Raw genomic sequence first — 17106 nt, forward strand, 5'->3', positions numbered from 1 at the left:
ACTTTCCAAGCCACTTCAACAATGAATTTTCATAAAAATCAACATAGAAAATGCACATTTTTGAAATGTATTTTGACACATTGTAAAGATTTCCAGCAGAGAACTTCAAACTTTAGAAGAGAAATACATTTGAGAGAAATTCTTTCTGCTGTCCTCACCTGTTCTCCAAAAGGCTCATGCAAGGCAAAAAACTGAATAAACTAAACCCCAGAGCCTATATAGCACAGGGTACATGTGATGTGCTAAAAGGAAGAGATGTCTGAAATCATACTGGCCGTGATTGAACGTTCTACAAATATGTCCTATATTTGGTGTATTTATGCACAAGGCACCTTACTTCAGCCACCTTTGGGAGCAGTTTTAACACACTTACATGTGTTGCACTCAGCTGTGTTTTGCATTAGCAAACTAATCCTTTAAAACTACTTCCTGGGTGGATTTTAGGGTAGGTTCTTTATAATGCAAAATTTTTCCATCAAAATGGTACTGGTATGTGCAAGAATTTGATTCTGGCATAGAAGATTAAAGAGTTGGACTTGTTCTTTGAGCTGAAAGTCAGTGAAGATGGGTTCTGGGTGCCCATGAGGGTCTTGGCCACAAGAACTATGTGTTCCTGAAATCATTCTTTTTGTGATGCTTCCTCATTCTGCCAACATCTTAAAACAAAATTCAGTCAGAAATTAAATTCAGAATAGCTACAGGAGGGATGTACAGTTCTTGCAATGTTGCTGCATATTTCTATTCGTTGGTTTTGTTTAGTATATTTTTGCTAAATCTGCTTGATCTCTCTGTCTTTTTGTGCAGGTTACAAAAGTACAATCTCTTGCAGCCCTTAGGATAGGAACAAGGTACAGAGCAGCAGAAGACCTGGGGTCTGCCAAGGCGTACTCTTGCACTTCTGTGAATATGGACGATTTGAAGCACTTTAAATAGGTGCTGCCTGGTCCGTGAAGAGTTTTTTGGAAGGACCAGGAAGTGCTGTTACAACATTTCATTAATGTTTGGTTCTCTCATGGTCTCTCTAAATCTTTCCTTTGTTGTCTTCCCAGGAGAAAATGAGCTTTTTGAAGTATTTAAGCTGTTGTTCTTCCCAGAAAAACAGGAAATAATACTAATATGTTAATCTTTACCATGTAATGGGATGTGCTACAGTGAATGATGTGATCCTACAAAGTGCTTGTAGGCTTTGCCCACAGATGATCTACTGTGGGACTGTATATCCAGCCTGGGTAAAGTCAAGTAAGAAAAGATACTGAACAAGTTTTATTGGTTTTCTACACAATTTCTAATAGCCTTGATGATACATGAATAGTGTCAGGTAATTTTCTAATGTAAAACTCCCAATTTACTATGTCTGTACATACATTTCCAGTGTAAGCACCCCTTGCTACTTGCCTTTTTGTACGCTACGAGGATGCGCATACTGTGTATATGTAACCACGTTCAATTGTGCACCCTGCACAAAAGCCTGAATAAATGAGTTTTAATGCTAATCCCATGAATCACTATTTATTTGATGACCACTGTTATTTATTGCTACTGAATGGGATTTTTTTTTCAGGTCTCTGAGAATTTTGATCCATTTTGTGGCACCAGTCCAGGTTAGTATCTTGTGCTGTGATCAGGTGAGCCATAGGAGGCTTTATTTGCTCTTGAAAGAAAAGATGAGAGCTGATAATTAAGGAAGCTGGTAATCGAGTAGATGGACACCTGTGTTATTCTCAAATTCAGCTAGCATCCCCTGGGAACATACCCAGCCTTGGAAACACTCATGTTCCTTGTGGTGCCTTCTTGCACAATAGCCTCCTGCATGGGACCTATTGGAGAGGATCCAGAGAAGGGCCACAAAATCAATCAGAGGGATGGAGCACCTCCTATAAGGACAGGCTGAGAGAACTGGCATTGTTCAGCCTTGAGAAGAGAAGGCTCCAGGGAGGCCTTATCCCAGCCTAAAAGGGGCCTATAAGAAAGATGGGGAGAGACTTTCTAGCAGGGCCTGTAAGGATTTAAACTAAAAGGGGGCAGATTCAGGCTGGCCATGAGGAAAAGGTTCTTTACAATTAGGGTGGTAAAAAAGATTGCCCAGGTTGCCCAGGTGGTGGATGCACCATCACTGGAGACATGCAAGGCCAGGCTGGATGTGGTTCTGGGCAACGGGATTAGTTGATGGTGGCCGTGCTCATTGGAGGGGGTTGGACTAGATGAGCTTTGAAGGTCCTTCCAACCCAAACTGTTCTATGGTTGGGAACTGTGTGGATAAATCCACTGGAGGACGTGGGTCTGACACAGCGGCTGCCGAAGCGTCACAGCAAGTACCTGGAGTCAGCAGCTGGTACCTGCCCAGGCAGCAGTGGTGCTGGTGCCCTGCAGGCCTCCTGTGGGCCTGGGGCAGCCTTGGTGCTGGCATTGTGCCTGCGTAGGCAGCCCCCATGAGGAGGGGCTGATGCCGGGGGACTGTGGGCAGTGGGGTCTCCATCCTGCAGGGTTTGGAGCCATGTCCCCCACAACCATGACCACGGAGCCTCCCCAGCCTCTGGGGCACCACTGGTTGAAACAAGACCCTGGCTCAGCCCTGGGAGGGCAAGGTTTGGGTTCAGGTTGCAGAGAGGAACATAGAATCCAGAGCTGTGGGATTTTGGGGGGTGCCTTGCACATCTAGGCCAGCGCTGGGGCCTTGGAACCGGCTTACTCAGCACTTGGGTGAGTGTTGAAATGGTTTCTGCAGCCTCCTTCTCCCTTTGTGACCCGTGCAGTGGGTTCGAGATGTTCCTGGTGTGCACCAGGCACAGCAGCCTCTGTGAATTTTCTCTCTGGCTAGATATTAAAGTGTTTCTGCCGCTACTGCCACTTGAAGCAGCCTTTGCCAAGGCTGTGTTTGCTTCAGGTACTAACAGCAAAAGGCAATAGTGCAAATACATCTTCAGTCCAACTGCAAAATGTTCCCAAGGATTTTATTGACTCTTGTGCTGCCTTTGCTGCTGTCTGCCTACGCTGCTTTTTGGCTGCTGTGCTCAGTGTTTGAAGCTCTCTGGTGACTGCCCTGCAGAGGGGGAATTGGGCGAGACAAACTGTGATGTACCTGATCATCCAGAACTGAAAACAGACCCGTGAAGAAAGTGTATTTGATGTAATGAAAGCTGTGGGCTCTTTCTCACCACCGGTCGTAGCTTTGTTCAGAATGCAGCTGCTCTCGTCTGCCTGTCACAGATCCATTTGGCTGAAAATCATCACAGTCTTCCATGTGGGGTGACGGTTCTGCCTGGGGGAAGACCACAGGACATTCCTCACTCAGCTCGGGGAAGGGGGTGTCAGGACTTTGCCCTGCTGAGGATGATGCTGTTAGATGGCAGACTGGTGTTTACCTGCAGGTAAATGTCTGTCTGAAGTGTTGTTGTAGCAGAGCTCTATGATGAAAAACGCTGTCCTGCAGGGGAGGAAAGAGTGAATTCCATCATGCTTTGAATAGCTGGCATGAAAGAGCTGTGCCTGTCTGTAAAGCAGAAAGCAACTTGTTCACCACTTGAAGTGGTGTTTTCCTTCCTTGTGCCCCTCACCTCTGTGCTGTCTCCACACTGGCGGGTGGCTCTCCTGCTGCGTGCACATGTCCATCATGAGCCTTTGCATTTGTGGCTGCAGCGGTGCCTGGGTCTGAAATCAGCCAGGCTGCAGCTGGCCTCGGCCGGGAGGGCAGTGTCTGGGGTGTAGACACCACAGGCTCAGGGCTGCCTTGCTGCTGCTCCAACGGTGAAGGGCAGTATCAAAAACCTACATTCTTTTTGGGGTTGTTTTCCCAGATTCTGTGACTGAAGTTCTGCTGCCACCCTGCTCTCCATACTTGATGTGCGTGCGATGTTCGGTTAATGTAGCCCGCGCTACATCCCAGCCCTGCAGCCTCCCGCAGCAGAGCTTGTGAGCCCTCAGCAGGAAGAGAAGGTGGTATCCCACTAAATGAGTTTTAAATGTCAAGAGGAAAGGGTTGGGTAAACAAGCTAACGCTCATTAGAAGTCTGATGCAGGTTCAGAGCAGGGTGGCAGCCCCATTTCCCGGCAGCACGTGGCACAGGAATGCTTTCTGGTTTTGCCATGCTGACATTTTCCTTTCTCTGAAACGATTTTGTAGACACGGCTGCCGGCCATGAGCCGCTGTGCTGCGTCCTGTGCACACAGAGTTCCAGCAGTAATGGAATCACTTTGTCTCAGGAGGAGCCAAGGGGCACTTTTCTTGTATGAAATAAACCAATAAACAGCTCAGCATCATCCCTCTGCCGCTCTGGAGCACCTGCCTCTCCTCAGCTGTAGTGACTGTGAGGAGGCCAGGGCAGAGCCGAGGGGCCAGGTTAGTGCCGAGGGGCACCGTGGTTGGTGCTTGCAGTCAGCTGCAAGTGTCAACTCACGCCAGAGTCACCGGCTGCTGCTGGAGCAGCAAGAGGTGCTGCCATGGTGTGCAAGGGGGCTGCGGTGCAGGATCAGGGAGGGAAACAAGGGCCTGTAGTGACAGGACAAGGGACGATGGCTTTAAACTGACAGAGAGGAGATTTAGATTAGATTAGATTAGACATGAGGAAGAAGTTCTTCCTCATGAGGGTGGTAAGGCTCAGGCACAGGTTGCCCAGAGGAGTTGTGGCTGCCCCATCCATGGCAGGGGGTTGGAACTGGATGAGCTTTAAGGTCCTTCCCAACCCAAAGCATTCTGTGATTCTATGAAACACACTGCCAGAGATGAGGATTTTACTACTCAATTCAGGTTTGTTTTGGTTTGGGTTTTGGTGGTGGTGGTTTGTCTGGTTTGGATTTTTGGGGGTTGTTTATTTTTTGTTGTTGGTTGTTTGTTATTTTTGCTTTTTTTTTCCCCCCTCCCCAGCAATAAAAGAGCATTTCTTATTCTGAAATTGGCAAAATATAAATTAAATCCAGGTTTGTGCATGCCTGGAAGCCTTGTATACGTGGATAAAAACCACATTTCCCCCCCCCCCCCCCCCTTGCCTCCCAAGCACCCTGGCATGGCCCCAATACAGTTTTCCCCTTCTGAGGCTCCTTTCCAAGGTGTGGAGTGTTGGGTCACCCAAACCACCACCACAGCTCCAGTTCCAGGGCACAGCTGGGATCGCTGTAAGCCGAGCCTGGCTGACGTAAGGAACCTGCTGGTGAACACCCAGCACCAGTGCCTTATTTCCCACATTCCTCTCTCTTATGCATCACTAGCTCATGTAAATTAATAGTGGCATTTAATTTCCACCATCCCTACCTGCTGCTCTTGGCCAGTGCAACTGCAAGGGGAAAAAAAAGGGAAGCAGCACTGTGTCAGCAGTGTATCTCCTGCCTGCAGTGCACATCTGAAATGGATGAAATGTGGTTTTCTCCTCTCCTGACCCAATCAATGCCTTTAAAAGAACAGCAACTTGCAGGAAAAGCAACCTCTTTTCTACTTAACTTGTCTGGGTGGAGGCTGCAGGTCAGGTCCCTTGTGGACATGCATGTGCGGTCTTCAGTGTCTTCAGACAGCTCTGCTCAGCCTGGTAAACACAGCAGAAGTCATTCACAGTTCCGAGACCATAGATGAGACCATCCTCTACTTATGCTTGGGGGATGTAGCCTCTGCCCTCCAAAACTGCGTTTTGCTGCCAGGTGAATAATGTGATCCTATTTTTAAAAGTGCAAAGTGTGCAGAGGATGCTATTTAATATCCTCATCTACTACTGCAAATAGAAGATTTCTGAATCAGTTATATGGAGACAAAAAGCCAGGGCTTTACAGAGAGACTTTAACCAGCTGGTGAGCAAAACTGGCAGCACTGTGCTGTCAGCAGCCAAGGAAACCTCACCTCAGCATCCATCTTTTCCTGCTGGAGACATGATCACGCATCCTGAGCCCTCCCTCTGTTTATACGGATGCTCTTTGCTCAAGCTCCAAGCAGTGATTCACTGAGAACAAAACAAACAGCACTTCAGAATATGAGGTATGTCCATGCTGTGAGCACGAGGGCTCAGCAAAGCTGAAGGTGATAGGAGCACCTGGGCCAGCAATAGCCCAGCCTGGCTCCTGACAGAAGCGCAGCAGAGGTGCCCGTTTGTTGGAGCGCAAGCAGCTTCACACCAGAGCCTGCAAAGGAGCCACCACCTAGAGCCAAGCAGCATGTCAGCGGTGGTGCAGGCAGCACTGGTGTTTCTGGGATGCGACCACCTTACCCTGTGAGCCAGGGCTTCCCACCTCATGCACTGCATACAGCTTCCCATCACTCCTCCACTGCGCTGCTGATGTGATCAGTCATGGGTCGTGCACACCATGATGAGCTCCAAGAGCGGCATCCCCAGGGATTGTCATATTCCCACCCGGCTGCTGGGGAGGGACCGTCACACCTTGCTCCAGTGCCTGCATGTGCCCTGAAAGGCAGCACAGTCATAAGGATAGACTCAGGGTGGGCACAGTAAAGCAGCACATGTCAGAGCTATGCAGAACACATTAAGCAAATAACCAGGGCAACACTATGGGGTTTGGGGTTGCTCATTCTGCCTGCAGTTTTATTACCTGACTTCACCCTTCACTGCATAGCTGGCAGGCTGGTCCTGCACCTGCATGTAGGGCTGGAGAGGGAGGAGAAGGGGTCCCAGCACAGTTGGTGTGGCCCTAGCCAGGCAATGCAGTTTGGCAAAACCGCAATTCAACAGCTCTGTGCAGTTTGAATAGTCGTTTCATCACAGATGAGAAAACTGCAGTATCTTCACATTCATTGGGCAACTATTCTATTCTGCTCTAAATTCCATTCACCTCACAAAATTCAGAGGTAGGCTACACAATGGAAGATAAATAAATGTGTAGCAGTACTTGAAAGCAGACAGGTCCACCCCTGCCCCATCCCTGGCAGTGTTCAAGGCCAGGCTGGACAGGGCCTTGAGCAACCCGCTCTAGTGGAAGGTGTTCCTGCCCGTGGCAGGGGACTGGACTAGATGAGCTTTGCAATATTTTCCAACCAAAAACATCCTTTGATTCCACTGGCAAAACATGTAAATCCAAATTCTGCTACTAACTGACTTATGTGGCTACTTAACCCCAGTTTTCTCAGTAAGCAACATCAGGGGGAAGTGACTATTAAATAGGATTTACTACATTAAAAATGAACTGATAATCTATAATCATTTCTATGTTTGAAACTGTTTAAATTTACTCAAAGCAGTTCTATTGTGCAGGCAGGAACAAAAAGCTGTCTGTAATTCACTGCTAACTGCTATCGAGATCTATTTATTCCTCTCTATGAAATAAAACCAGCCCATCAGTGAGGAAAATGAATCTTTATTTTGTTTTCTCTAAAAGCAGAATCCATGTACATGTTTTTCTGTATGGTTTAGAAGGTGGTTTTAAGATGTGAATAGTCACATCACAGAAAAAACACAGACCAACCAGTGCAGGAAGGAAGAGCCAGTTTGACAATTGCTTTATCAAGCTAGTGCAAACATTGTTTTTAACTGATGTTTTTGCTGGAGCGGACTTGAGGACAGTATCAAAATCTCACCTACTCAACACAAGTACAGAGAAAAGGAGGGGAAAAGGTTCTACAAAACACTATTATTGCTGCTGTAGCTGCATTTCTGTTTCCTTGCAGGATGTACTATGCTGGTAAAACAGTTTCTAACTATCAGTTTCATTAAGAATGTCATTCAGATAAATAAAAAGCAACCAACCAGCCAACCTAACGTGGTAAACTAGACTTCATCTGAGACCACGGGAAAAAAGGTTCTACAAAAGGCCAAGAGGTTTTGGTTTGCAAGGTGAAGAGTAGATTTTCCACCTTTGAAACACTGCGGATGGACGTGCTTAAACATCTGCATAGTTTTGGTTCATAAGTGTTCTAAGGACCACAGAGTGCAATCCTGGCTGAACAACCTGTCAGCACCAGTGAGATCTCACCTCCTTCTGGGAGCAGGCAGCTCCCCAGATGGGCTCCAGATGCGCTCCTCAAGGCCCAGCCTTCCTGCACTTCCACACATGCCAGCTTTACTGAGGGCTTCCCTTGCACCACTGAACTGGCTGATGTGAGTGTGCTGGACCCAGGCAGACGGGTAAGTGTGCAGGAGCCTGGGCCCTGCAGTGGCTATGAAGTCTAAGAGAGGGGATGAGAACTATTGCAGTCATTTATGTTAAAGTGTAGACAGAGTAATAAACACTTCAAGCACAAGTCATGACAACCCTTTATGACCTGAAAATGGAAGCTGGGAAACTATTTAAAGCATATTTGTACTTCAGAGCAGCACACAGTATTTGATAGTGCCTGTATAAAGATCTACCACATAGCTCACATGTACCCGTGTATTACTTTGTAAAGCACTGTAAGAAAAACCCAACATAGAGGAGGATGGTTCACATGCAAACAGACGTGTCCTGTGTGATTAGGTGATGAGATCACCAGTTTCTGATGAAACCGTAAGATGTACGAAATGCATTCTAGAATACGTCAAGATGAAGTCTGAACATCTTACGTGTTACCTAGCAAAAGGTTAGCTGGAACAATCATTTAACACAGATGATTTTAAGGCTAGTTACATGGTTTGTCTAAACAGGATGCACATGCATATTTAATCTGAACAAAATTCTTAAACTGCACTTCTCTGAAATTCACAAAGCATATAAAATGCACAATTTGACATTTATAAAACCTCAGCCCTTTTATAAAAACCAAAACAAGGCAATTGAGTTTTAAGTTTAAATCTATTGTTTTTTCTTCTCAGCAGTCTTAGTTCCTATGATTAAAAAAAAGGCAAAAAAAAAAATCCCAACCCAAACCAGCACTTCACCACAGCCTCGCAACGCAAGGAATAAATTAGCAAGAGTCACTGTAAATCAAAATAAATAACTTCTCCATTATTTTTATTTAAACAAACGGACTCTTTAATTGCACAGTATTTTAAATTCTCAGTAGCAGTGAAAAGTCATTTGGGCATTTTTCTAAATGCTCCAGAGAGTATGAAAGCATTGTGTCTCCTGTTTCAAGCTTTACACATCAAAAATACCTTGGTCAGACCATCAGCCGATAGAGCTGACAGATGTTTTGGTAGTCTCTTCCTGTGGCAGGATGCTGTGGTATGTCTCACCCGAGGCGTTCACCCTGCCAGGGCAGTCGTGCCCAGCCCTCTGCTCCAAGTGAGGTATTCTGGTTTACACCCAAAGCTGTGATGGGGTTGGAAAAGCATTCACCGTTAGCTATGATGTTCACAGAGAAGATCACCAACAGCTCGGTAACAGTCCACGCACTCCAAGGCTGTGGGAGTCCCTCTCAAGGGCTTCACCTGACCGGCATCCCTTCTTTTTGGGGTGTCACACAAACACATCAGGCTTGTGGCTCTCTCCAGAGCTCTTCTGCAGTGGAGGACCAAGCTACAATTCAGACATACCACAGAAAACAGGACACCTGAAAAGATATGATCTTACATCTGACTATTAGCAGTAGTCTTAAACCCACTTGCCAAGTATATGTGAGTGTGTGTATCTATATGCACACTCGTATTTGTCTGTTTAAAAAAAAAGACAAGTGATTAATACTGTCACAGCCTGGGACACTGAGCTCCAAGTTACGTATTCAAGGGACATACCTAAAAACTCTTAAATACTGGCAATGCACTGTTGTATACAAAACAATTGTGGGCAGATGCCTAATGTAAATGTGCATTCAAAATACTGTGAATCTGTACGCCACTGCTGATGTACCTGTAACAGCTCAGGACTGCATCTAAAAATACAGAGTTTCTGCTAAGTATCAAAACAACTCTCAAGTACTGAAGGCAAGGGAAAGTGTTGCCCTCTTTAAGAAGGTGGGACAGGCCTAATTCTGAGGTACTTAATCCTCCGCTGCAATTCTAGCACTCCGCTGTGGCAGAGGCAGTACCACTGCACTACCTGTACTGTTTAAGTAACACGGGATGTTACAGTTCAATTCTCATCAACACGATTACATTGACAAATGTAGTATTCTGCCAGTATCTTTGTATTCATATTTATTACTGGTGTCCTCTCTAAAGGTTGTTAAATATATAAACCGATTTCTTCATTGTGGAGGAGTTCACATGCAGCTCCTCATTTCACCATTATCACAGCAAAACCAAAGGAAATACCAAGGCCAGTGTTCTGTCCACAGTAAATCTGCTCTACCCAACAAAACAGAGTCTAAGGGGAACTAGCACATCATTGCACAACATTAAAACCACCAAATTACTCCTGTTCTTATACTTTTAAAGCGTTTTCAGTGCTTGAGTACAAAACACAGAACCTATGACAAGAATTGTCCAGCAATCAACACACTTTCGGGGATTCGATACTGCATTTAATGTACACAGTCAGTACTGACAACCCGGGACTGGGCGCTGCAGCACACAGTCCCACGTCTCCTTGCACCATTTTAACAACGTGGCTAAGCCTGCGCATCCAGTACTCTAGATGTACTGCTACATGTACACAGTAGGAAGCATTCTGATGCTCACGTGGTAGGGAAAAAGACAAAATGCCTCTGTTTGTTACACACACAATGTTTCTGCTCATGCTTAAAGGAATTCAACTTTCAGCAGAAGTAAATTCCTACATAAAAAATAAATGTAGAAACCCATTAAAACCACAAATATAACAACTGCATTATTAAAACAGCTGCATCTACACTATGGTGTAGTACGCAGTGTAATTCAATTTAAAACAATCTTAGTGTACAACTAAGATGAGACCCATTTCCCAGTCCAAACCTCAGCATCAGCACTGCATCGATCTCCACATTAAAACATGCTCTACCGGTGGCGACCAACCAAATCCAGGGAAAAACTGTTGGCAGAGGTGACAAGGTCCTCTCCCTAACCAGACAACGCACGACAGATGGCACAGAGCCCCTCCAGTATCGCTGCAGGGACGGGCAGTGGCAGATCCCGCAGAGCATCAGCAGTGGAAGCTGCAAGAGCACTACGTCCTGAATTGGTTTGCTGAACATGGTTCAGATTATTGGATATGTCTATAAGCACAATGCCCTTTAGAAGCATTTACTGTATACCTAAAACCTACTTGCTGCAACACATGGTGTCGCACAAGTAGTGAAAACGTCTTCGTATTCAAAGGTGCTTGGACATCATTTTTAGGCAGCATTTTACCTTTATTTTAGTTGAGTTCCCACTACAAAGATTTTAGAAGGAAGAAGATGCCAATAGTTTCTTGTTTTTCTTTTTGTTATGTGAAATTGCAACAGACACCTAAATAAATATCTACTGTCACTTTCCTACGTCTATCCTATGTCTGAAATCTCTATTTTTTAAATAAGGGATAAAATGTTGCCCAAAAGACTAGTTATAGTTATACATTTGTGTTTCTACTAAATCTACAAATCAAAATAGTTCTCAGTTAAAAAGATACAATTTGTATCAACAGTAAAAGGTAGTTTCTGGTTCTTCAGGGCCTTACTTTAAATTCCAGCAAGTACACCAAAATTATCAGCAGTAATAGTGTAAACTAGTGATTTGGTTTTTTAACACTGAACATCATTACAACGGATGGAAACCTAAAACTCTCGGCAACTGACAATGTCACGTAAGTACATCTGACATCAATTGCAAAATCTATTTCTATTGTATATCTCTAAAAAAGCTTACGAGGTGCTAGTAAAACCCATGACTTAAAACCAGAAATATCCCTTACTAATACTAAAACAGACTCAGTTTGTCTGTTTCTAAAACTACAATATCTGTGGCAAGAATCAGGCCTACGTGATCCAACAGGCCGAAAACTAACTTCAAGAACACATACAGTATCTTCTCTCCCCACAATCCTCCCCTCCCCACTGAAACAGAACGGAAAATAAGCAGTTTAAGTTATTATTCTGAGCTACAATATCATACCATAGTGCAGTTAATAAATGTTGCATATCCTCAACACACAAAACCTTTTCAGGCCAGCCTTTATAAATAGCAAGAAAAATCGAACAGTATCTTAAATATAAAACTTGCATTGAGATAATTAAATTCATTTAAAAACAGGTAAATATTTTATGAAAAGCGTATTTTATCCAGTACACTTGTGCAGCAACACAAAGAAAAACCCACATAAAACTACTAAATGGGATCTTATGATTTCAGGGCGCCTTCTCCTCACCAGAAATACATAGAGATTGGTAACAACACACAGGAAAGGAAACAGGGGAGGCTGGTTTCGGGGAGGTTCTGAGCATTTGCAGCTTCTGGCAGGTTCAAAGGGGGCTGCAAATTCCCAGCAGCTTTGAAAATCAGGCAATAAGGCTTTCACCTTATCCATAAATAGTAAACAAAAAAACCCACCAACCATTTTTTTTCCTCCTCTGATTGCACCTGATCTTACTAATAGACTGCATCAACAAAACATGTAACTATTTAAAGAAAACAAAGCAAGCAATGAAAGTGCCATACTGTAAATTACCAATATATTCTTACCCATTTCACTGTTAACTGGTAACTCAATTATTTGTTTAAAAAAACAAAGTCAGTGCTGTTGCAAATCTTTGTTTCCTATAAATAATTATAGCATAAAAAAGCTCACAAAAACAAACAAACAAACAAACAAACATAGATACTTATGGTGTTGTAAAAAGTTCAAAAACTTGGCTTGAAAATTGCCTGCCAGAAGTAGCAAAATCCTTTCTGCAGGTTGTTTTAATACCACACAGACCAAGGACAAACATTCAGCAAGTTAAAAACGAAAACAAAAATCCCAACAACATGTAACAAGGATAGAAAGTGCTGCATATAAACCCCTGATGCACCAAAGATTATAACCAGAGACCACAGATTATTTTTATACATATATATATATTAATTTAAACTGGAACATTTTCCAGATGTGAAAATAGCCATTTAAAAAATTTCAAACTAGAACACAAAACATATCTGGTACTTCCAATGCATGGGGCTATACATACAGACTCCATGATACAGTATTTCACATAAACGGATTACTATATAACCTCCTTGCTGAGAAGGAGATCCCAAATGCTATTGTAGCAAACCTCCCTCAGCATTAGAGCTGAGCTGAAAACTACTAGACACCACAAAGATGTATCATCTCTCAATAACCCAGCTGAGATTTTTCCATTAAGATGGCTGCAGCGAGCTGCTGAGCGTCCGTCACATGAGGGTTCTTCTTCATAACGATCCTCACAAGATCAGGGGGGAAGATGTTGCAGAGGTTAATGTAAACCTTCTCCCGTGTGTCTTGGTGCCTTGGAGGGTCTTGAGGGATTCCACAGTAAGGTACACGCCAGGTCTGGTCCTGCTGTTCAGGTAAGCTTTGGAAGGCAAACTGCTCATAACACGGCTGTGTGGGGTTACTTGACAAGGAGTAGGTCTGGCGGTAGCCATATGCATCCATCCCATAACTCTGCCTATCCCAGCTTCCAAGCCCATCTTGGCCAGAATAAGGCTTTCTGTGTCTTAATGGAGAATTATCATATAAACGTGAGTCTGAAATGCTGTCTATTCTCGTGGACACAAGGGCTCTCCCCAGATGCATGGTCTTTGTGTGTGATGAACTCTGAGATGCAGAGTAGTCATTGGGACAACTAGAACGAGCACCAACTGTTGGATGCTGCAGATGCACAGCCATGTACGGAACTGGAGGTTTGTGGTGATGCTTTGGTTCTTCATGACTATAGTTTTGCACTCGTGCAAGAGGCTCATGGTAGCTCTGCAGGAAAGGCTGAGTGTTAAGGCGGCCATGGGGGTGCATATGTTGGCACTTCAAGTTCTCCTCCAGCTGTGGGTCAGGAGAACTCACGTAAGAGCGATCGCTGTAACCCATGTAGGAATCACTACTGCCACAGCTAATGCTCCCTTCACTGCTGCAGTCAGAAGCTACAGAGCTAATTCTATAATCTGTGTCCAAGGAGAAGCGCCTCTCAGGACTACGTGGACCAGATATACTTAGATTTGAATATGCACTCAGCATAGAGTAATAACCTACATCCACAGGAGACTCACATTTTGGATACTGGTCATAAGGCATTGGTGTTCCGTGATTTTTGGTTGCCATCATCACTGTAGAATACTGTCCCTGTGGTCTTTGATCCTGAGGTGGGAAGTGAACTCCGGATGGAAGGCCATTAGTTAAAGGTGCAGTACTTTGGGGTTTTGCAGCAGAGGAACTTGGTATGCTAACTAAAGAAGGTACAGACCTGGTTTCCAACTTGTTTTTGGTGGGAAGCTTTTCCTCCAAGTCTTGATAGACTTGAGTCCTTATACTAGGATCTGATTGCCTCTTTGGAGCAGCACGTTTCAGCTCAGAAATGCCATCATTTTTAGTGCTACAGGGAACACTATTGCTTTTTACCAGTCCTCCCTCACTCGTAGTTTTGGCAGCTGTGCTTCTAGACATGGCACGAAGTTCATCAGCTACAGATCGCTGAGGCTGATTTCCTCTTTCTGGATGATAGTATTTGCATTTGTGTCCATAGGTACATTTCTTCCCTATTAATACAAACATAAACAGACAAAAAAACATAATCAACCAAAATCTGTTAATAATCAAACAGAAGAAATGTCCCTAATTTACAGTTTTACTGATGACTGAAAGATCTTGCAAATGGCTTTGTGTAACACAGGGTGAGATCTAAGATCTTCTCTTTGTATTTGAGAAAAAGAGGCAATGGCAGCGTGCCGCAACTAATGCTCTGAGAATGCAGGCCAACACAAACAGACACATTGTGAGCTGAACATGACACTGTCAGTCTGCCTGTACACACCTGCTGTATTGGGCCAAGGAGATATACAGGCAGAAAACTTAACAGGAAAATCCCAAGAGTCATAAGACCAGCAGGTCTCAGATCAGTCAAAATGGTGGTGTGCCTGTAGGGATGCTCAGCAGCCAAAGTTCAGACAGATCAGTCAGTTTTCTGGAAGAAAATTACATGTCTTATGACCAAATCACATTACAAAAGGGCTTTCTTGAGCCTGCAGAATTTAGGTGCTGTTTTGGATCTATTCCTACAAATGATTAATAAATTTGCTCTGTTAGTTCAACTAGCAGAGAGAAATGTTCTCTTAACTAGCACATGAAAATAAATCACCTCACTTCACACTATCAGCTCAGCATTCCAACCATTTCAACTAGGCTAAAACAACAGTGTAAAAACCTCTGTTGAAAAGCATTTTGGCAGTGTTAACATAAAGCAGGACCTTGCCCACAGTCCTGGCAGGGCACAAAACTGACAAATTAAATCAAATTACCATAGGGACATGGTTGCTTCTTATGTTCTGGTACAATAGGCTTCTTCCTAAGAAAATTGTCCAGACTTGGCCCATGGCGGCCAAGAGGATCATCAGGAGGCATAAATCTATAAAGCAAAACAAAAAGTATTGTGGAAGCAAATAAGCCTTTTCGTATTCCTCATGCAAAGATCAAGAACCTCATGACTATGTCCTACACCATAACATGCCATGCTGACATGTTTAAGACTGGGTATTTTGAGAGGTGTTTTGAAATGCCACTTTTCTGCTGCAGGTACTACCTGAGAGGTAAGTTACGGAAACAGGCACCCCTAGTCTGCTTCAGACACCTTTAGTCTAGCTCAGCTGACTGCTCTGCATCAAAAAAGCAGGGCTGCACACAACCCATTCCTAAATCAAAGTAAGGGCAGCAATACAGAGTTGAAACCCCACAAACAACTCTGCAAAACTGCTGACTGTCCATGACTCTTGCTCCAGAACCTAAGCACTCAAATCCAAGTGTCTGCTTCAGAGAGTGCAGTGGTAACTGCAGTTGACCTGTATGCCAGGGTAGGAAGACACCATAGATGTATCTAAGCAGACAGCTGAAATAAAGACCTCCTGAAGGTCATTCCAACATGGAGTTTTCTAGGATTTAGGAGTCTAACCACAAGCGCTCAGAAACGCTGGCTCAGTGTATCAAAAGAACTGGAATATTATACCATAGCATGCATTAAATATACATTGGCATACACCAAAAGAGGAAAAAAATAGCATAAACAAATGTATTGTTATAAAAAAGCCAAATCAAAAACCAAAGTTTGAGTACTTTTCATCAGAAGATCCAATCTGTGATCTACTATTTTCTCCTGTTTTCCTACATGTACCTAATGATTTGGGTGTAACACAGGAGAGTCATACAAGTCTTTGCATTGTCCCTTCCTCAGTTACTGTAGGGGCACATAAAGATAGAATGACTTACTTGTCATTAACAAATGAATACATCAGCAAGCGTTCATCTATGAACTTCTTCCATTCAGGCTTTTCATTAGCTAGATCCCTGTAGTTATCATTGGAAACAATGATGCCATCTGACTCAAAGGCCAACTTCACTATAAATCGGTCATCATAGCATACCACCCTTCTCCCTTGCACTCGGCGGGATGGTGTGAACACAAGAATCTTCTCCTTTTCTAATTTACGCAAGATTTCTTGATCTACAATAAATAAGAATAGAAAGTTGAAAAGAAAAATAGGTTTGTTTAATCACCACAGACAGATCAGATTTGAGGAAGACAATCCAAGCACTTAGGACTAAATATGATCTTAAAAGTCTCTTCCAACTTACTTGATTCTATATTCTATGTCTTAAATGGTTATATTTCAGCAGATGATATCTGGTATATAGTATGTGAAGTTACAGTCTGCAGTCAACTGGCAATACTTTCAAAAAAGCCCGCAAAGAAATCAAAACCTCCTGTTCCACACCATTTCTCTAAGACTAACACAGAGGACCTTGTTCATGCTACTGTGGTTCAAAAGAAACACGATTTATCAAAACACCTGTGAAAAACTTCTCTCACTGAAGGGGTGCTTTTAAACACTAAGGAATGTTTCAGCAAATAGGAGGGCTACACCCAAGTACAGCCAAGGATTTCCCATTACTGAGCTCCTTGGTAAAGACAGACCTCTTCCTTCTCTTTGTGGTACCCTGCAAGAAATATCTTTTGAAATAATTCCAATACCTCAAGTTAATGGAATTACTCTGCCCACACAGAGACGCGCTCTCCTGAGAAGGTGTCACTGCTAATACCCACACAGACTAAAAAAGTCTGCATTCTGTACAAGCACTTTGGCTCTTCACAAATACTAACAGCCCCCCCCCTAAAAAGAGCTCCAATGTCATCTCGTAACGAAC

General features: G+C 43.8%; 2 protein-coding genes across 7 annotated transcripts in view; one reads left to right on the plus strand and one right to left on the minus strand.

Moving 5' to 3' along the window:
* RDX (radixin) overlaps positions 1-1493 on the plus strand; it is a 47837-nt gene extending 46344 nt beyond the window's left edge. For both annotated transcript variants that reach the window (XM_057399704.1, XM_057399705.1), the window contains one exon: positions 805-1493. In XM_057399704.1, the coding sequence (XP_057255687.1) occupies positions 805-841 (37 nt within the window). In that variant the 3' untranslated portion in view covers positions 842-1493. The remainder of the gene's footprint in view (positions 1-804) is intronic.
* Positions 1494-8832: 7339 nt separating this feature from the next.
* Positions 8833-17106, minus strand: part of ZC3H12C (zinc finger CCCH-type containing 12C) — a 45263-nt gene continuing 36989 nt past the window's right edge. For all 5 annotated transcript variants that reach the window (XM_057399702.1, XM_057399700.1, XM_057399698.1 and 2 more), the window contains exons 4-6: positions 16171-16405; positions 15210-15316; positions 8833-14450 (exon numbers count right to left, since the gene is read on the minus strand). In XM_057399702.1, the coding sequence (XP_057255685.1) occupies positions 13054-14450; positions 15210-15316; positions 16171-16405 (1739 nt within the window). In that variant the 3' untranslated portion in view covers positions 8833-13053. The remainder of the gene's footprint in view (positions 14451-15209; positions 15317-16170; positions 16406-17106) is intronic.

Source organism: Pezoporus wallicus, unplaced genomic scaffold (assembly GCF_028554395.1).
Source record: "Pezoporus wallicus isolate ANWC-B61680 ecotype Strahan unplaced genomic scaffold, APGP_CSIRO_Pwel_v1 scaffold_6446, whole genome shotgun sequence".
NCBI lineage: Eukaryota > Metazoa > Chordata > Aves > Psittaciformes > Psittacidae > Pezoporus > Pezoporus wallicus.